At 38.6% G+C, this 23,779-nt stretch overlaps 3 protein-coding genes across 3 annotated transcripts; 2 read left to right on the top strand and 1 right to left on the bottom strand.

Moving 5' to 3' along the window:
- Positions 1–1,027: 1,027 nt before the first annotated feature.
- Positions 1,028–6,298, top strand: LOC145998524 (uncharacterized). Its single transcript, XM_083134950.1, has 2 exons — positions 1,028–1,229; positions 5,368–6,298. The coding sequence occupies exons 1-2, from the start codon at positions 1,215–1,217 to the stop codon at positions 6,031–6,033; spliced, it is 681 nt and encodes a 226-aa protein (XP_082991076.1). The 5' UTR covers positions 1,028–1,214; the 3' UTR covers positions 6,034–6,298.
- Positions 6,299–10,073: 3,775 nt separating this feature from the next.
- On the top strand, positions 10,074–13,041 carry LOC145998523 (uncharacterized). Its single transcript, XM_083134949.1, has 2 exons — positions 10,074–10,132; positions 12,264–13,041. Exons 1-2 carry the CDS (start codon positions 10,121–10,123, stop codon positions 12,933–12,935), a joined length of 684 nt encoding a protein of 227 aa, XP_082991075.1. The 5' UTR covers positions 10,074–10,120; the 3' UTR covers positions 12,936–13,041.
- A 2,211-nt stretch (positions 13,042–15,252) lies between these two features.
- LOC145998522 (uncharacterized) lies at positions 15,253–18,169 on the bottom strand. Its single transcript, XM_083134948.1, has 2 exons — positions 18,096–18,169; positions 15,253–16,213 (listed from the first exon to the last, which is right to left on the bottom strand). Exons 1-2 carry the CDS (start codon positions 18,105–18,107, stop codon positions 15,410–15,412), a joined length of 816 nt encoding a protein of 271 aa, XP_082991074.1. The 5' UTR covers positions 18,108–18,169; the 3' UTR covers positions 15,253–15,409.
- Positions 18,170–23,779: the final 5,610 nt, after the last annotated feature.

Here is a 23,779-nt window from a genome sequence, read left to right as displayed (position 1 = left end):
TCTCTGTAGGTCTTCGTCCTCTCTCATTCTTTCCTTGTTTCTTTCTCTCTCTCTATCTATCTTTCTACCCTGTTTCTCTCTTTCCTTTGTCTCTGTTCCTCTTTTCCTTGCTGTCTTTTCTTCTTTCTCTCTGCATCTTTCGTTCTGATTACTCTTCTTTCTCTCTTTATATCTATCTCGTATTCTTCTTCTTCCTTTCTATATGTTTATCTCTCTATGTGATCCTGAAAGCTCTTCATGTAAGGCTATTAGGGTGGGAAGCCCCCTTTACCCTCCCGATGAGAGCTCTCTCGAGATATATTAAGTGAGACTTCATTCCCTCTGGGAAATATTCCCTTCCCTTTGCCGCTAAGTATTGGTGTATTTTCTAAAACAATATCCATCGTTGAACTTTGTAACGTAAATGTACATTATGTCGAAAACCATGAATTCATATTTTTTTTAAAATTATGGAACTTCTTCGTTGTATGTACATTTATACACTGTACAATATGCACTAAAACAAAATATTATTGTAATATATTTGAGAACGCTGTGGAATTAAAAGTATATGAGTTCAAGGGGAAACTACGCTGTAGAAAATAGCGTAGTTCGTTACATTCATTAGCATAGAAGCATTGTGCCAAGCAAGAGGACAACAACCTAGTTTGTTTATTATTTAAAAAAGCACATCACGGTCTCGTGCACATAAATGCAGTGTCATATATTTATTTGCTGAATATGCTTCATTAAAAAGTCCATAGTGTAATGTAAATGGGGCATATATCCCCGGTTATGCTCCCGGCCTTGAAGGTCAAGTGAGTACTGTACACACAACACTGAAAACAAAATTACAGACGCGTGACATTATTGTAAAACGCACTTCCAGCTTCAAAACTTTTCCAGGGATTATCTTTTTACGACAGTTGAGATGATATATCCTTCCTACGCAAATGGAATTAGTTGTTTCATGCATGAAATTTAGGGTTACGTGAGAGCAAGAGATAAAAAACGCTGCTCGAAATATGAGACAGGGTTAGTAATTTTTACGGCGCTAGTAGGATCTGCAACTTCGCACCGATGGCGTATGATTCTTGTTTTCTCACAGGAGGATGCGTCACGGGGCAATTTCTGCGAAGGACGTAGCCTTGCTTCAGCTTCTGAACCTATTCTTTCTGTGAGAATTGAAGGGAAAACTTTTCAGACCATACAAGTTACGGAACAATGCGAGAGGCATGGGATACTGGCTGGTAAGTGTTTAATTACGTATTTTTGCACAGAGACTCATTGAATATTGGTGATTTGCTACGGTCGATGTTGCAAAAGAAGCTAGTGAGTTGTAACGAGGAAGTCAAATGGGAAATATTGCCTTTTGCTTTCACGTTTGTGGTTCATAAACAGTTATTGAATGCATGGACGTAGCTTATCATGGGCTACGAGTAACATCGCCATTTGATGAGAAATGAACCAATCCACTAGTCACAGTGTTACATTTTCCCTCCATTTTTGAACTCGAAAGTTAGTGTGCCTTACTTTTCTTTTTCAATTGTAACATAAACAGTGGTTGTACATCAGTAACTTCCTGCAGCCAAACTTACATAAACTAAAATAGAACATTGTTGGAGAAATTGACGAAATGTGCTCTCATTGGTGCTACGAAATTTGTGAACTGTCTTTGCAGGTGGAAAGCTTGAAATGAAAAACTTTGGTTCCTGAATGAACTTTAATACAGTGAATTGTATATTGCGTTATGTATAAAGAACAAAGTAAATCGTCAATGTGCTTATTTTTTTAAACATTCTTAAATTCGATAATAAAAACACATTTGTATTGTTACGGGCGTTACGAATGATCCAAACTCAAGTTCAATACCAAATCGGCATGCTAAAACAAAAGTGAAACAATATACTCGTTGGATCCATACAATCTGGCTAAGAAAAACTTTCAAATATTCCCACTTTCCATGAATTTGCTCAAATAGTGTCCTGCACTTCATCACCGTCGCGATTAACCAAAAAATGCAGAAAAGTGGCATGCAGGAACAAAAACAATTGGAAATACTATTCCCAGCATCTCCCCATCGACATGTGTGATGGCTTCAGTTATACGCTCTCGTAAGTTCTCGAAGATAGCAGGCAGGAATGAAAGGGGTGGGGGGCAAGTGAACCCTCTGACCCCCCCCCCGAGATATCTAGGAAAAGTTCATGTAATTCGAATGGTGAAATTGTAGCGATATTTATTACAAATAATGTGGTTTTCTCTGATATAAAGGCTGAAAGTTAAAGCAACTAACTGAAATGTCCAACAAAGTAACGAGAGAATATTTTCACCAGACCACCAGACATTAGAATCATGTTGACTGCCTTAACTAGAGCTGTGCGGGTTGGGATTGGGAAGGAAAGTTTCATAATCCCGACGTTCGTAACTGAAAAAACACTCGCTATTTTCCGACTAGGTCGGTGACTTTTCGGGACGGTAATTTTCGAATTTTACCTACGCGGTGATAATCTCGAATTCAACAGCCACCTTAAGTGATTGTTTTTGCACTTATACATATAATCAAAACTGTTAACTTCAAGAAATTTCAGACACTTGTAATTCCAAGAATTAAATACGATCTTTTGGAATATCTGGACTGTTCGGGATCCCGAAAATTCGGGAAATAATTTCCCGAAGTCTGGATCTGACCATGACAATTCACACGTAGTCATTTTGAATTACTTTGTCTTTTTTTTCACGGTATCTCTTGACACGTATAGGAGAACAGATTAAGTGGCATCTGTTTAATATCTGTGCTTCGTGAAAAGCACAAGGAGACAAATAACTATTCATAAACAATTTGTAGACGCTGTAAGTCGAATCAGTTTTAATTTAAATGGTGGACTCAAGTCTGAACAACGCCAAAGTATTTTAAATATCAATTTTATGATTTTAAAATAATAATAACAATGATAGCAAAATTTAAGTTTCTATGATTGAAGGCCAAGATGTGAAAAATCTAACTCTGCCCCCCACCCCTCCCCCAACTAAGAAGAAATCCTGCTGGCGCCTTTGCAGGCAGGGATGGGACAAGCATCAAGTAACAGAACTCCAAAGGAAGAAACTCCATTGTAAAATCGGCTGATCTTCCCTCCCCGGCTGCAGTGATTTCTCGAACCCCCCGACAAAATTTCCTCAACAGCCCTTTTAAAAATAAGACCCAATTTCATGGTCATTTTGGCTCTAAGCTTAACTTTACACCCACCTACAAGCGAATTTTGAATAAATCCCTGCCAGTGTGGCCACAGTTAACAAATAAGCTCTAAATAATTACTTTTCCGCTACTTCACTTTAAATAATCTTGTATAGTTCTGACAGTGGCCTATTTAAAAGTCTCCTCACTCCGATATATCCTCGGGAGCAGAAATGTTGCTTGCAGCCTTACAAATGGTGTAATTGTAAACAGTGGCGGCGATTAGGGGGGCGAGGCGGGGCAGTTGCCCCCTCTCACTTTTCGCCACTTTTGCCATAGCACTATACTATGATAAACCTTATATACAAACAGAAATATACTATCTTTGCCCCCCCCCCGGTTTTGGAACCCAATCGCCGCCACTGATTGTAAAGTGTAACATTTATTATGAATGTCATTTCGTCAGGTACAACTGCAATGCAAACTTGGAGAGCTTGAACTGGTGACGTGCTAAAAATTTCATTTCTATAAAGAGAGAGAAAACTTTGCATCCTCCGTCCAGAGAAAGAAGTCTTCATCTATAGACGAGGAGATAAGCGATTCCTTGACATATCGGTATAAGTCGCGTAGTAAAGCGAGGAAATTTTCATGTCGTTTTCATTGTAAGTTACTAAATTCTTGAACGAGACGATACTCTAGGAGAGCTAATCTCGTCTCGATTAGACAGTTGAAATAGAGACCTGTGCAAGGTACCATCCCTATTCGGTAACGGCAGCAGGAAAATAAATGAGAGTGGGAGGTGAAAATATTTGCCTGGAGAACAACTGCGTTTAATATAACATTAAATATCATACAAACAAAGGTGCACATATGTTGTATTGAGGGAACATTCATTTACCGTAGGGCCGTCCTTGAGATGGGACAAGACACACCCTGCCTCCCCCATATTCTTAAAAAGAAACAATATCGTCCATGCCAATACCCCATACACACATACACACACAATATTTAAATGAGTTGGCCCTACTGGTACAAACTGATCATTGCAAATGCAACTGTTGTTATTTAACTGGCATGCAAGAGCAATTTCTTTCAAATGCGATACAAAATAAGTTATTTATTTCTGTTTTAGTTGGCCTTCTGTATAAGTTTCTTAACGAAATTATTTATGTTATGCTTTTCTTAGGATGTTATTGCCTTGTTTAACACGTTACATTTTGATTATTTTCTATGTTTTGTTACGTAGATATGTCTTAATATTGAACTGTCTTTATGTATGTAGAGCAAACAGTCGCTGTGTATTCGTCAAAATAGATGAAAAACAAATGTTTGGATTAAGTATAATCCAACTGCAAACTATAATAATTTAATTTAATCTAATGAGGGTTTTTCCTGAAAAGTACTATGTAATAATAATAGCAATAACATTTTTTTTAAAACACGAATAATCTCCAAAAAATCCAATATGCTGGCCAAGGCAAAATTTATTTTATTTTAAAACATAAACTAAACGTTACGTTTCAAGCTTCTAGCAAGGTCTTCTTCAGATTCTGTACCAAATACAAATGCAATAAAATACAAAACAGGGAGCACAAAAATCACTTCCCTCCAGACACAAGATTATTAGAAAGTTGTTTATCTGGAACATTCCTTTCCAGGTGTTCCAGCAGGTGGCCTTCTCCTGTCAACTGTTGTTTCACCTGACAGGCGATTTAGATAAACATTTCCTTTCATCTGGAACGTGGTTGGACTCTTTATCTCACGCTCATTTTTCCTTATCCTTTCTTTCTTCATTCCTCTTCCTTCTTCTCTCCTCCTTCGCTCTTGTTCATTTCATTCTTTCTAACACCTTCTTCCATTGTTGTTTATCTTCAGTTCCCCATTCCAGTTCATTGTGTTTTCTTCCCTTTTCTTCTCTATTTCCTTGGCCTCTTTACATTTTCTCACTAGTACTCTCTTCCTATCTGCTTAGCCTCATCCTAATATGAAAATTTCCATTCGAGCACTATATATAATTATAGGTGTTTTTCGATTAAATACGCATCACACTCCCTCACAGTAAACTCTGCACCGCCATCTCCACCCCTACATCCTGTCTGCCTCTGCAGCGGGAATGAAACCTGAGACCCCTTGATTAATGTCGTATAAACTTCTCGGTGAGGCCAGAGTTTTGACTTAAATATATTTTCTTTGATTGAACTTTGTTCTCTTTCCAGGTGATTGCCGTCCATAGTTTATTGGGGATTATTCCGGCCGTCGTTTCGCCAGATGTACCTCCTCATCCGATATATGGACCTTACGGAATTCCGCTACCCTTCCCGCCCTTTCCAGTATTCCCGATCGGTCCTTACTATGGATATCCAGGCTCTCTTCTGAAATCTACTCGCACTTCGACGCACACGCTGACGTCAGAGCTCCTATCTCCGCACTTTCCAGGAAGGCTCACTAATTTGTCGCTACCGGCTTCGTACGGAAATGGTCCGTTCGGACCGTCTCCTTTCGATGCAACAGGATTACAAATGCAACCTTTTGCTGGAGCCGTTTCTTTCCCAGGTCCGGCGTCCGGACAGGGACCCGCGTTGTACCCTTCCCTGTACCCTTCCGTCACGGCCCAAGTATCGCCTCTTCAACCAAGCAAAATACCGGATTTCCAAGGAGCAAAGCCGGTACTGACAGTCGCAGGAATAGTTGAACCTGTTGGTCCACTTGAAACTGCCGCGGGTGTAACCCCACCGCCAGGTGTCTCCACAGACAACGACACAGACAATCGACTTTCGGTTCGACCAGTACAATTCCCTCCTGCGCCCGCCGTCAGTCAGTCTGTGGAAGCTAGCGGCGTAAATCAACAGAGAACCAGTCCTAAGGATAATTCAAGATATTAGAAATTATTCAGTTGACGTTGTGAAGCGTAAGAGAGAAATTGATTTCAAGAAATCTCTCAAAAATAGTGATATTGTGTTAGAAATTTCATGGAAAAATGTATGTTGTTGTGTGGTTTGACATTTCTAATGAAAATATCTTCTACATCATGAAAGCTTAAAAATAGATAAAGTGTGATTTCTGTTCAGAATATGGAAAGCACTTCCCGATCACAAGTATTTTAGACAGGATATGTATAATGTAAACGAAATTTTTTATATAATAAATAAGAATATATTGGTATTCTCTCTTTTCTTGTAACAAATAGGTAATGAGATTCAAAAGACTTTGACTCATTCAGAACTTAGGTCTTTGCAAATAGTTCATGTAGCCACACCATGCATGTTTGTTTGAAGTTATAATCGTTAAGTATTTGGATAATAATATTTGCTGTCTATAGTTATAGATTTTAACCACTAAGGAAAGAAAGATTTTTTATTAATAATATTTTTTATATAAGTAAGTGAGCCAAAGGTGGCCATAGTTCCTAAGGTGGCCTACCTCACGAAAATCATATTAGTATTTAGCAAAGTTAATAAATGGCACATCAATGTACCCAGTCCCCATCTGGTGCACTATGCAGAAAACAAACTGTCTCGGGCTGCCAGCAGCCATTTTATGTAAGTTATTGTGTCGATGATCGAGCAGATTATTTGTCGTTGTTATTTTCAAGTAAGTAAGAAATGTGTGTGTGTGTGTACGTCCTTGAAATTAACGAAAGTTAATATTTTATACATATTTTGAAAGCTCGTTTAATTATCTTTTTGAACACACAGTTACATTGTAAAAATGTTTTTTTGTGTCAAAGAAACGATACCTACTTTTGTTGATTGATTGATTTGCATTATTTTACTTTGATATTTGTGCCACTTTTGGCTAATTTGCGTAAATGGGGATGAATGATGATGTGATGAAATTGATAAATAGAGACTCACAAACATCCATGCCTAGGCAAGGATTCGACCCGGGACCCCTGGCGTCGCAGCACGAAGTGCTAACCACTCCGCCATGGGGGCTGGGGGCTGGCTATTTATTTTGAGAAACGTAGTCCAGAGACGAGTTCGTAAGGTGGCCCATGGCGGGCCACCATCTGTCATGGAACAGGTTACACTCGCCTCTGGAATTTACACTTTTTTTAACATTAAAATACGTTTTATTATTTAAGATTACCTAATAATGTTCAATTTCCACAGACTTGCATGAATCACTAAATGTTATTAATATGTTGGGTTTAGATACCTGTTAAATTCTTCAGTGATAATTCTTTTGGGGAAGTGTTTCTTTAATTTATTTCGAAGACAATTAGTAGGGTGGAATTACCTAAAATATTTGCTCCAACCCGGAATTAAATACTACAGAAAGTATTTTTTTCCAGAAATGTTCCTCAATGTTAGGACAATTGAAATCTAAAATGCCAAGAGATGGAAGTTTGGGGAAATCATCCTACATACGAGGGTCGGTCAATAAGTATCTGAACTTTCGATGTAATTTTCTTTCCTTTGACGGACATGTTAATGGAGTGTACATTTATCATTGATTGATATATCACTCCGAGGAGAAGTTCAATAATTTTACTTTTGGGTAATCGTGATGAGTGATATGGTGAAATTGATGAAGACTCACAAAGAACATCCATGCAGGATTCGAACCTGAGACCACTGGCATCACATGTCCTGTGCTAACACTCCGTCACGGAGGTCGGTTATGCGTCGTTACTATACATAATGCATGTCACCAATCAAAAGTTTGAGACTAACAATATCTCTAATAAATCAAACAAAAATGAACAATAATAAATATGCTTTCTTGAGCACAAGCAACATTTTCTACGAAACTATAAGCAGTGGGGCGGGCCACCTTTGGTATCCATGGACCACCTTGGAAACAGATGTAATGTTTTTGAAATTATCTTTTTAAAAAAAGTTACAAGCAATCTTACAAAATATTTATATGATACATGTTGTTAATCAGATATAAGAGTTATTTCTTAAAATGTCATAAATTTATCTCTCATTGGAGATTTGTAAATTGCCCTAGAAGCTTAACTATGACCACCTCTGGCTCACCTACCTTATTCAATTTGTGAATATTAAATTGAGCTGTAGTTGGTAATAGCGTATTTTACACTTGCATTGTATCTAATTTTTATTTCTATAGTTTTAAACTAACCAAGATTCATACGAGTGTTAAAGCATATATATATATATATATATTGTAGATTATCATGAGAGGCATATGACGGCTGTGCTTTTAAAATTATCAGTTGACTTCCGAAGAATTTCCAAAAATATGGTAATATTTGTGTGTGAATTTGACTAAAGTGCCATCTATAGGTAGGTCTATATGTGTTTGTTAAAGCACGAAAGAATGATTGAAAAAGTGAAGGACATAAGTTAACATTGTGCCTATATGTGCATGAAATGTACATACTGCACCTTATTATACACACAGCATCAGTGGCGGCGATAAGGGGGAGGAGTAGTTGCCCTCCACTTTGTGCCACTTTTGCCCCCCCCCCCGCACTATGATAAACTTTATCTACCAAGGGAAAGTAAACTGTCATCCCCCCCCCCCACAGTTTTGACACCTTCTTCCCCTAGTTTTGGAACCCAATTGCCGCCACTGCACAGCATCGTTGTTGAAATGCATGGATAGAACCGATTTGCATGTTATGTACTCCGTGCTGTAACTTCATAAGCTTCTGCATCTTTCTAACTGTTATACTTCCTGAGATATCGACACGTCAGGTGATATTTAATGTAGGCGATCACGTTCAGAGCACAAGATTTCCTACTGAAACTTGTTTCTGTGCGTGCAAAGAATAAAAATTTATATGAATCATCATTTACATTGTAGTGCAAGGAGTCTTTAACATTAAACAAGGAGTTCTATTTATCTAGTGTCAAACTTTTTTTCTCTCCACTCAAAAATTAACACAATATTAAAAATACAAACAATATTATGCAAAAATTGTTGGCATGTAGAAACTAGAAACTGCCCAGCTTTTTTTCACATAGAAACACTAGCAGGTTGTCTACCTTAGTATTTCGTCGTGTATTTTTATTATTATTATTTTCTCATTTCTTCTTCTTTTTTTTTTTTCATAATAACGTTGCTGTTCTGATGGTGAAATTCAATTTAGTCTTGTACGTGCAAAGGCAAGTATTCGTGGTCGTAGTACAAAGAAAAAATACAAAACTCGATTGATTTAGGGCTCTTTATTCAGTTCTGCAGGGATAAGGGTGGGAAGCAAAGCAGATATCGCAGCCACTTGTGATATTGATTGTTTATCAAGACAGCTAGACTCTAGATCGAACAGTTCCCGAGATGTGACAATTGGGATGTATGGTTATTTCATTTCGTTTATTTTACTACGCTTTTATGCCACTTTTGGCTAATCGCGAAAATGAGGGTGTGTGATGATAAGATGAATTGATGCAGGAACACTCACAAATGACACCAATGGCCAGTTCGGGATTCGAACCCGGGACTCTTCGCATCATAGCGCGCTGTGGCATCCACTCCGCCACGACAATGCGAATTGTCCATTTTACATTCACTTGCAATTAAAGAACCAGGTGCCTCTGTAACGGGTCATGAATTCGATTCATTGAAAGTACATTAATCTTTGAGCACACGTGTACGCGTTAACCTCAGCCGTGCCACGTTACCATAAGCGAAGAAAAGCCAAATCCAACTGGTGATTATTATGCAGAGAGCACAACTGCAGCTTGACAATTAGCCCCTTCTGGATCTATCGAGTCCGAAATCCGACAAGAACTTGAGCAAATATGCAATTAAACAGCAAAGGTCAGAAGCATAAAAAAGGAATGTTTTCATTTATGAGCACAAAGGGTGTCTCTACCGTTGCCGCGGGAACCGTAGAGAACAGACTCCGGCAACTCGTGGCGCTAAGTCAGGGTCAAACGAGCCGGTCACTTTTGGTACCACGCCCAGCCCGGATACTTCCTTAAATCTAATATAAATACCTTGGGACAACAGTTTCATTCCAGACTTCTGACTTGTCTCTCAATCCTAGCAACAGCCAAAATGCACAGTTTGGTGAGTACAGTTAGATATCTGAGAGTTCAACAGGTTTCAACAAATTCTTTGACAAGATTTCCTGATATCAATTCACATTGTACTTGCAGCTTTTCCCAATAATCGTTGCTGCTTTGTAAAAGTATAACTTAACTAAAAAGACTATATTCTATAATAATTATAGGTGTTTGCATTACTTTCACAATTCTTTTGCTTATTTCCATACACCATATATCACAAAGTATCGATAGATACATTTTAGTACAGCACTTTTCGAAGAGATTGTAGGTACTCAAACATTTTACACAAAACAACAGTCCGAAGTATCTTTGTTACGTTGCTATAATTCGAAAGCAGGCAATACTTAAATGTTAAAATCAAACCCAGAATTCCTTGTTTCTGCATAGGTTATGTACCGGTACAATAGCAATATTCGGAAAACACATTTTTCTTCTTTTTTGTAATGTTTAACCATGTTCTTACATATTATCGTATACGTTTAAATTAATCCTTACAATAGGAAGTACGTTTTTATATTTAATGTTGCAATCCATCGAAGAGTGAATTTGCTGATATCCCTTAAAACAAGCTTTCTTTGGTTATTTATGTGACTATATTCTAAAATGATTTTACAATATGGTATTTTGAGCTAAACGAATCTAAATCGAAAGTTGGTTTGCAAAATCAGGATACTTATGCAAAGATCTGGATGCAAATGAACAGCTAATTCACATGCAACTTACTATTGCTTTGGGAATTAAAAGAATGAATTTCAAACGGACGTAATTTGAATATAATGCGCGTTTAAAATTCGTTTCTGCTGTTCTATAATAACTAATTTATGTCAAATCACACAAACCGTTTATGATAGATACAATTTAAGGTAAGTTTTTAAAAGCTGACAAAAAATATGATGTATAATGAACCGTGAAAGTATTTTCAGTTAATTCATGCATTTTTCCTTCAATCATGTCCCTTTTGACAAGGATTAATTTCTACTAAAATTGTAATGTAGGTTGAGGATTTTCTTGTAACATTCAATCATTATTTATACATACTTAGAAAAAAGTAATGAAAAATTAATGTGCGGATATATTTTATATTTCTTTATGATTTAATGACCTCCCCGATGGCGCAGTGGTAGCGTCGTTGAATTCTAATCAAGAGTTCCCGGGTTCGATACCCGCTGGAGGCACCACTATGTCGGATCCCACTTTAAACTGTAGGTCCAGTCCCGATTAGTCTTACTGTGCATAAAGTGGACTTAAAATACCAAATCAACCAAAATGTTATTGTTCACTGTGCTTGTAGTGTACAGTTGTAACTATTGTCTGTGCGAAGTGATCATTCTAAGTTCACTTGCAATTAAAAAACCAGGTGCCTCTGTAATGAGTCATGAATTCGATGCCTGTTAACATCATTGAAATCGTATTAATCCTTGTGCACACATTTACGCGTTGACCTCAGCCATGCTACGTTACCATAAACGAAGGAAATCCAAATCCAACTGCTAACCCAACTATGCAATCCCAATGAAATTTGTTCCGAGGGTACATGATTTCGACACCCGGCACACGGAAATGTTTCTTTTCGTTTTTTGTTATTTCTTCGTCAGCTCATTTCATAGCTCCATAGTAACGGTAGTGGAAAAATGTTCTTTGTACCGAAAGCAATACAATGTCATGTTGTGTAAATGCAAATTGTGCAATGTAGCAAAGATAAGCGTTTTGTGTTACACCATCTTTTCTGCTAATGAATGAATGATGGTTAGTTGAAATACTGATGAAAGAACACTCGAATCCCTCTTTAAACTGTAAGCCCAGTGCCAATTAGCCTATATGTGCATCGAGTGGACTTAAACAAAAAATAATAATACCTAGACCAGACTCCGAAATCACCAGTAGAGAAGTTTTGATATTATTACATAATAAAGAAATGAGGAAGGAGTTGGGAGAGAGAGGTTACACTCTCTTGTGGTGACCAAGCAACGACATGTAACTTGTAGATCTGGGTGTCTTGTATTCGTGTCCTGGCAAAAATCAAGAATGATATTGACATTTTTTAACGCTTGTTTCAGAAGTTAACTGTTTGTATTTTATGGTTGTAGAGGTTACCGGAAGCAGTTAATCAATTCTTGCATTGTCTTCTACAGGTCGTACTTCCTCTGCTCTTCGCCGCTGCCATGGCTACCCCCGCCGGGGTGCCAGCAGCTGTACGAGCTTATCATGCTGTTGCAGCCCCCGCTGTCGTTGCTGCTCCAGCTCCTGTTGCTGCCGCCTATGCTGCTCCTGCAGCCATCGCTGCTCCGGCTGTTGCTGTGAGGGCCTACGCCCCAGCTGTCGCCGCCGTGCCAGTCACCAAGACCGTCCACTACGCCAACACCCCCGTCGTCACCGGATACAGCACCCAGATCATCAAGCCAGGCGCCGCCGCCCTCGCCACCCCACCATTCCAGGTGAGCCAGCAGCCAGTAGTCGCCCCAGCCCGCACCGTCGCCAGGGTCACCCCACACGTCACCCAGGTCCAGCCTGAGTACCATGTCCAGAGGGTTCCCGTCGACGTTCCAGTCGCTCAGCCAGTAGCTGTTCCACACCCAGTCGTCAGTCAGGTCGAGGTTCGTACTCCTGTTGTAGCTGCACCAGCTCCTGTTGCTGTTGCCGCCCCAGCTCCAGTTGCCTACGCTGCACCAGCTGCCTACGCTGCACCAGCTGCCTACGCCGCACCAGCTGCCTACGCCGCACCAGCTGCCTTCGCTGCACCAGCAGCCTACGCCGCACATGGCGCTGTTGCTGGCCCAGTCCTTGCCGCTAAGGTCCACTATTAAACGACATCAACGAATACAGAAGCATGGACAACAAATTCACATCCTACCAGAAGACTGTTGACATTAATTTTATTGTTTTTCACGAAAATAAAACAAATAAAATTATTTGGTATTACTTGCTTGTTTCAGTGAGACCCCTATTTTCCCAATATCTCATAATTTACCAAAGGCTGCAACTTTATTGCATTACATATTACACACTCGAAAATGTGTGTATGCAAATTTTCCATCATAGGATGGTTTCATACATAATACAGGGTGTCTATAAAGACACTTAACATTTCTGCATGAACAGGATTTATGGTACAAAATTCAATATGTACTGAAACATATATCACAGTAGGACACAGAATCAGTATAACTCAATGTGACCACAAGTCTAGGCGCACATGCCAACAATCCACCACAGCCCGAAACACCTTCTCCAACATAGCTGGTGTAATCTCAGCAACTGCGGCCGTAATTCGTTGTTTCAACTGGGCTATGCTGTAGATCCTCGCCCCGTACACCTTAGACTTGATAAACCCTCAAATGAAAAAGTCTAATGGGGTCAGATCGAGGGGGGGCTGCAACTCCCCGTTGCGAGACACGACCAATCCATCTACCGGTGAAAACTTCGTTTAGGTGATCACGAACGGTGATGGCAAGATGGGGTGGTGCCCCATCCTGTTGGTGCATAGTAAGAAGCTTGGTGTGCCCCAATCCACCGTGCTATGAGCCACAGTTGGTAGTTGCTGGGATTATGGATACTGAGTCGCGTGGTCGATGCGTTAGGGCTACGTGTGATTGCGTCCTGTACATTTTTCACAATTTGTGGTGTTATGGCTGGCCTACCAGGACGTTCTTCATCCTCAACACTACCTATTCACTTGAATTTGTTGACCAGGTTCTTAATAGCCAGCCTGGTGGGGCCTGGTTTTCTGAATTTCCGAGTCACTCCACGCAGACGAGCACAAACAGCGGCTATTCTCTCTTCTACAGAGTACATTTTATCAGATCATTTGGAAAAAAGAAAAGATTTGTCATTAGTTCATTGAAATGTTAAGTGACTTTATAGACACCCTGTATATCTGTCTTTTAGAAGTTGTAGCTTTCATGTTTAACCTTATTTTGTTGAAGAAGGAAACACTTTATAATCCTTTCTTGAAGTACAATGGAATTAGATGGACTGAATCGCTTCCAACACTCTTTGAAAAAAGAAAACGATTGTGTAAAAAGATGCTTTCAGAACCATCTATCAAGATATTACTAAAATGAAGGTTAATGTTTTTTTCTGTTGAATATCTTAACTGTTGTATTTCCCGCATCTTTGCTCAGAAAATTAAAAATATCACCAAGGTAGTTCAGTGTATTGGAATCTACTGTTACAACGATTTCGTAAGTTTTGATTAAATCGAATAATCAGATGCAACAAGCAGTATTTTTGTTTTCAAGCTAGTTATCTAGCGTTTTTCCGACATGCAAATCGCCATTGTTTAAAAAAGTAAGATTTTTATTTTATTTAAGAAATAATTTGAATATTTTGTTGTTACGGAATTTTGCCGTATTGTGACCTTGTCGATAAGACATTGTTACATATTTTTGATTGAAAGTAACAGTTGCGTGTGGAAGGATGTGTTGTGGGCGTCATTACCCCGACACCCTTCCTTCAACTTTCTCGTGGTTTTTCAGGAAACAAACTTATCAAACCTTATTGGTTCGAAATTAGTTTTTCTAGTTATTTTATGTAATGTTTCAGAAGAAGTTGCTGCAGAATGTAATTTTATGTATGGATCTCCTTGGTACATACAATATTTTTTAGGGCAACTACTGAAATGAACGTGTTGCCTATTTTAGTATTGCACGTAGTGAAAACTTTATCTTATAATTATTACCTATAGACGTTGCTCTGACGTATGAAATGTGACATCATCTTCTGAAACTTCCAGGATCAAAAATGTTCTTGACTTTGTTTCTTCAATAGAATTAATAATGAATTGTGCGTACATCTATACTCCAAAATGTAGAACTGTATGGTTTTAAGTGTATGGAATGATTAATGTTGATGGTTATTGAACGATACACCTTTCGTGAAACAACCGCTAGGCTATAATTACTAGAGAGCTCATCTTTTCATGACTATACCCAACACTACAGAGAATCCTTGTCTTATCGTAATCCTTGATACTGACGTATCTTCGGTTAGGTACAGTATATTATGACAAGATTTTGTGTTGGGTAAAATTTAAAGTGACATCGTGACGTACTAAAAATTAGTAAACAATTATGGCTAATGGATTGTAAAATTTAGGTTTTATACAGTAAATGAAACATACCATGTTTTGATATGAATTTATTGGAAAATGCCACAACATACACCAACATTCATTTCAGCTACTGGCTCCCAAAGGACAGAAAAAGTTTTCCCCTACTGTTTATGTATTTGAAGGGTAAAGGGTTTTAAAATATTGACTAGATTAACTTTAAATTTTCATTTAGACGACAACAGAGTTAACAACAGAGGGGGAAACGACATTGGAAACAACGGCAGAGGAAGGCACCACGGATTGGACACCGTAGGAGGTTACAGCAGGGCCGGAAACGACAGCAGAAGATGGGACAGCATACGATTGGACAGCATAAGATGGGACAGCATAAGATTGGGCAGCATAAGATGAGACACCATAAGATGGCACCACTGATTGAACAGCGTAGGAGGAGATTGCTGGAGCGGAAACAACTGCTGGAGAAGCTCGGACCTCAACTTGGTTCACAACAGGTGTAGGTACTGCAACAGGCTGGGCCACTGGAACATCCACTGCCACCCTCTGGACATGGTACTCAGGCTGGACCTGAGTGACTTGAGGGGTGATCCTGGCAACAGTGCGGGCTGGGGCGACGACCTGCTGCTGGCTGACGACGTTCAGGGGAGTGGCCAAAGCGCCGACGCTTGGTTTGTAGATCTGGGTGCTGTATCCGGTGACGACGGGGGTGTTAGCGTAATGGACGGTCTTGGTGACCGGTGCTGCCACCACTGCTGGAACCTGCACGGCGGAGACTGCTGGAGCCGAGACTACGGCGGGAGCTTGGTAAGTTCTCACGGCGGCAACCTGTACAGGGGCCTGCACATGAGTGACTGCTGGAGCCGAGACTACGGCGGGAGCTTGGTAAGTTCTCACGGCGGCAACCTGTACAGGAGCCTGCACGACTGCTGGTCCCACGAGGTTGGTTGAGATCCCTGGAATGTGGTGGCCGGCTGGTGCTGCTGCCACAAGGGCAAAGAAGAGAGGGACGACAACCTGCAAGGACACAGACGAATTCTTAAAAACAAGCTACACTAGAACATTTGACTCAAACGTAAACTAAATAACAAAGTGGATCATCACTTACGTGATGTTCCTGAAGAAACACTCGAGCATAATTTTGATTTGCCCTCGTACAATAGCCACATAATAATTTCGAATTATTTTCTTCTAATCCAGAACTTTCATACAATGAGATTTTTTACATATAATTCCAGTGACTAATATTTAAAGGATCAGGGACAAAAAAATCCCGGAGTTTACCAGCTTTCCCCCTCCCCCCGCAACAAACATAAAACAAATTTGAACTACGTTTACTATGTAACCGCAATTTGCTCTGTGGCATATCCCTCGGTTAATTTCTTATTGATTTTTAACTATTAATGACCGTAATTCATATAATAGTAAATTAGTATTAGAATTAATTACACAAAATTTTATCATTGTAGCATTCCTACTATCCAAAATAGCCAAATTGAGATAGGATTATTTTTTTTAAAAAAAATGTATAAGTTATCAGCATTTTGCAAAAAAAATATTATTTCTGTTTTTAATTGTTACGAATACCTTGTCAATTGTCAATTCTCTACTCCCATTGACAGACGGACGGAGAGATTGATCGAGATTTTAAATATCCCGTTCTACTAGATACAATCTCTTTCAGTCCATGAAATTATAACTTTGCGCTAAGATTCGAGCAATCACAGATATCAAATGGTTCTATTCTTGGCTCATTTGGGAAAAGTTTGTTAAATTAAGTTGATATATCTTTCTTTACACCAAATTACGTGTTTATAACTTTATTTTCTTCTTAAATATCGACGATTAGGCAATATATCGATTGTTGATGGTTCTACTTACTGAATTGTAAGTTTCCATGTATATATATATATATATCGATTGGTATCGATTGATTGTAGACTTTCAACTCGCCAAATTTCATATTCATAGTTTCGGAGATATCACAGCATTAAAATGATGAAATGTTGTTTGGCTGCATCGACAAATACAGGCCAATCAAAATAATTTATGCCGCTTTAAATTTTTTGTTAATTGTTCTTTGCCTTATTATACGAAACATTTGTACATTACACTTAAACTGTATTCATATCACACTGACAATCACTTATAATTTAATTTCTTTCCTATAATGAGCTTCGAACAATTATTACAAATTAATATGCTTTTAAATATATGAACTATGAGCATGTAGGACTAATATTACCTTTATCATGAGAAAATCATAATTTTAATTTAATTTTCGAGTAACATTAGATACATCATGGCACTTAAAATATTTGGCAACGTGGAAATACAAAGTTACGCTAAAGTATTGTGATCAAGAGGGTCTCGAGTTTGATTCCCAGTGAAGTCACATTGGTTCGGACACCACTTTCAACTGTATGCCAAGTTCCGATTAGCCTACGTGAACATAAAGTGCTATGTCAAACTTTTGCTCCATCCTTGAGAATGTCTTTAATTCGAGTACTAACGCTAACTACTACACCATGGAGGTCTGTCCGTGTAAATCGTTGAAAACTTTTCCCTCTGATCCTAAAGAAAGACATTAATGAGACTATTCATTCGACGTTAATTGTTAGCACTCTCAGAAGCACATTGCGATTGCGTTCTTGGTGCCGCAAGAGTAGCTCCAACTTGGCGCCCTAAGATGCTATACTCTGTCTCGGGAATCTGTGGAGCAACGCTGCACAAAACGATAGAAAAGGGGAGAGAGCGAGACGCGTTCATTGGTCGAGCCCTCTCGAGTCACAACTTCCGCAGAGGACTCGTTGTCGTTCGCCTGTTCCATAGATTCCTGGGACACATAGTATACAAGCAAGAAGAGTGTGTGTTCGTGGGCACATTCCCTCACACTTACCAGTCTGTACATTGTGGCTGAGATAATACGCTTCACTGGAACCTTGCAAAACAAGCCTCGTAGAATGGCGAAGATTCCTATTTATAGAGGAGACATCTTTCCACTCTGAAAGGGCGGGGCAGCTTCCAAAGCGACAACGATGACCAACCTTGAGTATTCACTGGATCTTCTCAAGGACGCAGAAACTGGTCATCCCAAAGGAGGCAGAGCTGATGCAACCTCTGGGAACCCTTTCTCAGCCCACAGATAGCAACCATGATGTCTGTGATATAAGTCATAGATCAAAGATCCGTACCAAAACAATGCCCGGCAAAAGTTCGATACACTTGAGGATGGGATACTTTAGGTTTGTATTTTTTGAGGTACCGGGTGGTCCAAAAGTTTGCTGTCTCATTTTCAGTTGGAGGGGATAACGGTAATCATTATTGGCGTGTCGAAACACAAAGAAATCGTGCGTGTTTTTAGTCATGACTCGTTCAGCTTTTCATTGAGATAGCGTTTGAATAGCGATGTACCCAGGTGGAGGCATAAAGCGGTTCAGATCCCACCTTAAACTGCAGAACCAGTCCCGATTAGTCTATCTGCGCATAAAGTGGACTTATAACAAGACCCCAAACTCCAAAGTGTCGCACACTTTTTCAGTTATTTGTATCTTTAAATACCTTATGCTGTACTGAAAATTTCATTAAATGAATAAAGTATAAAATATTTGTGTTGCTGCTGTGTGAATAATATATTTTTCTATATGGTTTAGTATAAAGTATAAAATGACCGTTGAGAGAGTTACGTGAATAAATTTAAAGATTCATTTTCATGGGGAAGCACAATAAAAGATTTCTCAATTACCATTTAAACCTTCATTCTAAAAGTTGTTCAAATTCAAAAGTGGTAAGGGGGGTCATTTTGAGGTCGGTTATATTTACGATTTTAGTTTTCCCCGAATTCTTAACTTTTTTCACTTGAAAATTTTGATTTTCTCAAAATTTCGGGAGGGGCTGTATACCACTAATCCTCCCGCCGTACACCATCAACTGAGATATCGAAGATTAGTCATATAACGATTGTTGGCTTCAATTGCTTCACTGCCATGGGTAGACACTCAGATCAATACTATTTATTGTGTTTTGTATTGATAACTTTCCTGTCACTTATGGCTATTCGCAACAATGAAGGTGAACAATTATTAGATGAAGTTAATGAAGAGACAATCGCAAAGATCACCAGGCAGGGATTTGAACCCAGGAACTTCGGTGGCAAGATTGGAAAGTAGACCACGTAAAGAGCTGTCACAGTGTTCCGCAACCTTTTTTTACTCACGGCACACCCCAGACGGGCCTAGACTCAACACGGCACACCAAAATGTCTTTCCCCTCAAAATCATATGAATCTTAATATAATTACGAAATATTACGTCTTTATGTAATCAATTATTATTATCATCATCATTGTTGTTGTTCTTATTATTATTATAAAACATGAATAGACATGCATTTATTAAAAATTTATTAACTTTAATTCAGTGTAGAAAATACACATTTCTAATACGAATTTTAAAGTAAATAACTCTACTCATACCTTCAATGTGATACTTGAGCCTGCTTAGCTGCACACAGACCGCTGATTCGTGGCGGAATCATTGACAAAGCAAGCCTCATTTCTTCATCGATGGATTTGAGTCTCTCTTTGATGTTTTAATTGCAGTCAACGTCGAGAAGCTCAGTTCACAAAAATAAGTAATTGAAAATGGTAATAACACATTAACTACCATCTCGGAGATAGCGGGGTATTCACTGCTTATTGACAACCAAAATGTGTCCAAAGGCACTTCGAAAAATTTGAATTTCAATGTTCTGTCTGCTTTCAAATCTTACAGTTCCTCTTGTAAGCGTAAATTTTCCGGAAGATATTTTAAATCCATACTGAATGGATCACGAACCCAGTCAAAATCTTCAACGCTCTCTCCAAAATATTTTTTGAAAGTCTGCTGCAAGAGTACTAAATGTTCTTTAATTAAGTCCATCAACACCTTGTTATCGTCAGCAAGGGGCCATACAGTTTGGAACATCTCACACGATCCATTTTCAATTGTCTGTATCCACAAGTTCAACTTATTAATAAATCCTTGAATCTTATCCATACTAGTCAGAATATTTTCGTTTCTACCTTGCATTTTTCTGTTTAGTTTAAGAAGCGCCGACAAACAGGCACAAAACAGCCAAAAGATGCAGTGTTACAAACAAAGAACTCGCTTGAATAGCTCTATTGTATGATTGATGCGGCCCGCTAAAAGGCTTGCTAAAAGTCTTACCTGGCTTTCTTTGCGGTGAATACAAAGCTTGCCGCCTGCAACCCATCAAACCGGCCCAATATTACAGGCGAGAATACATATAAGATGAGCAAACTATAACAATATTGAGTAAATAAATTACATTTAATTTCTATGAAAATATAACAGTTATCAGCAAGAATAAACAAGCACCTCCTTACTTAAAATCGACAATTAATTTATTGCAATATTGTAATACTAGGTAAAAGTTCGCGTCACACCTTTCACCTTGTGACGGCACACCGGTTGCGGAACACTGATCCTAGACGACCGATATCACGGCCATCTTTAATCCAAGGGAGACCGGAGCCTTCAATTTGGCAACCCTGTAAACTGTGACATGAGCCGGCCGATGTTACTTGATTGATTTGTTGTTTTAAGTCCACTTTATGCACAGTAAGGCTAACTGGACCTACAGTTTAAAGTGGGATCCGAACCACATGTGCTTCCACCGGGTATCGAACCCGGGACCCCTTGATTACAAGGCGACGACGCTACCACTGCGCCATTGGGGAGGCCCGGCCGATGTTACTTGGAAGAAACATTAGAGAATGAACGTCCAGACGTAAAAAAGTAATACTATTCTATGGCCTATTCATCTCGTAATCACTTCATTCGCCCAAATTGTATTCGCTAGTGTATTCAACGTTATTTTTCATAACTAAAGTACGAGTAGTATGTTATTACTTATTTATTTCTTCTTCCCCTTCGTGCTGTAGGCGTCGGGGTCCTTCAGCCATCTGCTAAAACTCTTCCTATCTTGTGCCATTCTCTTAACTTCCATTAGGGTCTTCCCTCTTTTAGTAACCATCTCCGACAGGTATTGCTCCCATTCTATCCGAGGTCTTCCTCTTCCTCTCCTTCCTTCTGGTCTCGCGTCCATTACTTGTTTCGGTTTTCTCTCTTCTCCCATTCTCATAACATGGCCATACCAACCCAGTGTTCTTCTCTCTATTATCTCTTCAATTGATTCTACTTGGAGCTGTTCCCTGATTTTAGTGTTCCTGATTCTATCTCGTCTGGTTTTTCCTACGACTCTTCTGAGGTATTTTATCTCTATTGCTGTTAATCTACTTTTATGCTTATTTTGGAGCTTTCTATGCCATACAGCATTGTTGGTATAATTATGGTTTTATAAATCCTTAATTTAGTATTTTCTTGTACCTCATTTTTGCTTACTATTGTCTTACTTATTTAGTAATATACTTTATTTGTTTTTAGAACTCTGCTATTTATTTCTTCTACTTTTACATCGCCTGTTATTATTGTTCCCAAATATTCATATCTATACATTTGTTCTAGCTGTTCTCCTTTCCATTTTATTTCCAATCTCTCTTCATTTCCATTCTTTGATATATGCATTACTTTACTCTTCTTTGGGTTCACTATCATTTCTCTATCTTGTATTGAGCTGACCCATTCTATTACTCTATGTTGTTCATTTGTCTAGTTTAGTCAACAATCGATATGCATAGATTTCTCAGAAACTACTAAACATAAAATTCTGTGTCCGGAACAGGTACCTAACACTATCCTAAGGTGGCATGATGGATATCGGCACGGCCAGCTTTACTCCAGGTCGGAATCCTGAAACTTGGCAACGCTGTCTCGCCGGCTTCAAATTCTAGCATGGTCGGGAATAGCAAAATTGATTTTGACTTTTAAAGAAAGAAGAGAATACCAACCTCCACTCCCTTCCCATCATAAAAATTAGAAGTCGCAAATTATCCCATCCCACAAGTCAGTTAGAAAAAACAACCCTCCCCTTTACGGCATGCAGTTGCCAAAAAAATATTATTATTTCCAATTTCTTAAGTCGCATAAATGAAATCGAATGTCTGAAATGTCCAATCCGCCAATATATCACACAAAGAACATATCGCAATCGCAAATGTTCCTATTGCACAAGTCAATCATAAGATGAAAAAGAAAAAAATCGGACGTGCGCCTGTGACATAAATCGATCATCCGAAATCTTCAGACTTGCGCCTGTGACATGAATGCATCATTCGCCATCATAAAGTTGTGAAAAACCTTTTTGACGTTACGCAAGGAATTTTAATTTAATGAAAAACGTAAGTTTCGTAGCACGTAGATCTAAAAAATTACTTTCCGCGCTATTTAGAAACATCGTTTATTATGAAGAACTAATTTTTGTAACGAGAATATTTGAAATGTGCGAAAAATCGAGGGTGTAGAAAAGGGTACCCGAGCCAAATGTTTTTCTTTTTCCAACTCTGGACAGAAGGTTGACATTACGATGTAAGTGGAAAACATGAATTAACAATAGAAATGTAAATTTAACGTTAAATAACTGGAAATAAACAGAAAACGCAAGGCCATCTTTACATATCATATGCATCATGGAACTTTCCAATAATGTGTACATTAGTTTCACCCTATTTTATTTGCTAGAATGTCGGAATGACATTAGAAGCTCTTTAGAAACTAACTATTTAAGTGATGGAATTTATAACACACTGGCTTCATAGTTTTAAAAGTAAGACGTAAAATTAGTTCTGGATGCAATAAACCAGCATGGGCGAGTATTACAGAGTGTAAAATTTATCTTGTGTACATAATATTGCTGTACATCGTCTTCATTTTAGCAGTCTATGACATAATTTGCCAAGATTTTACCTCAACAGACAATACATTGTAATTACGATGTGCGTATGAACAGATATTTGTTTTGTTTTCATATATATGTGCAAGGCTAAAATAATGCCTTCCACGAAATTGATTATCTTAAAATAAATCTTTCCAAACAAGTGGCATTTCGGGTGTTGGAGGCTATATACTCCCTGAGAGAAAGTGGCTAATTTTGCATGGTTTAGAAATTAGTGTTTCTTTTACGTTGTTTTTCTCTTGCGCTGATATGTTACAGTGAATGAATGAGTTTGTGTTCTACTGTTTTCGTTAGGTTAGGCCTGTTGAGTTTTATGGTCTTAGAGGTTATACGAATTGTTTTTGTTTTTTTTCTGTTTGTATTGTTTTCGCCCTTGTACTTATTACGAGTAAACTTTAAAGATTAGCGTCTGGTGCCTCATGTACACAACTTTTCTCAGCGTAGAATTTGCTTTCTGCGTAAACATGTTTTAAATAGTCTGCCTCTATGTGATCGCTATAGTTCTTTGACGTCGCTGACATATTTTGTACATGATAATTAAGAATCTTAATGACATCAATATTGGACGCTTATTAAATTTGATAATTCACCACATGTGAAAAGTACAGAAAGCTCCGTGATGTGCTGATGTGTGGTTCAGAAAATCAAAAATACATTTTAACAACTCGATAACATACTGCTTTAGTTATGAAAAATAACGTTGAATACACTAGCGAATACAATTTGAGC

This window comes from Lepisma saccharinum, chromosome 14 (assembly GCF_977018435.1).
Source record: "Lepisma saccharinum chromosome 14, izLepSacc3.1, whole genome shotgun sequence".
Classification (NCBI taxonomy): Eukaryota; Metazoa; Arthropoda; class Insecta; order Zygentoma; family Lepismatidae; genus Lepisma; species Lepisma saccharinum.
The sequence above is the reverse complement of the archived record's forward strand: the minus strand, read 5'-3'. Positions and strand labels throughout refer to the sequence as shown.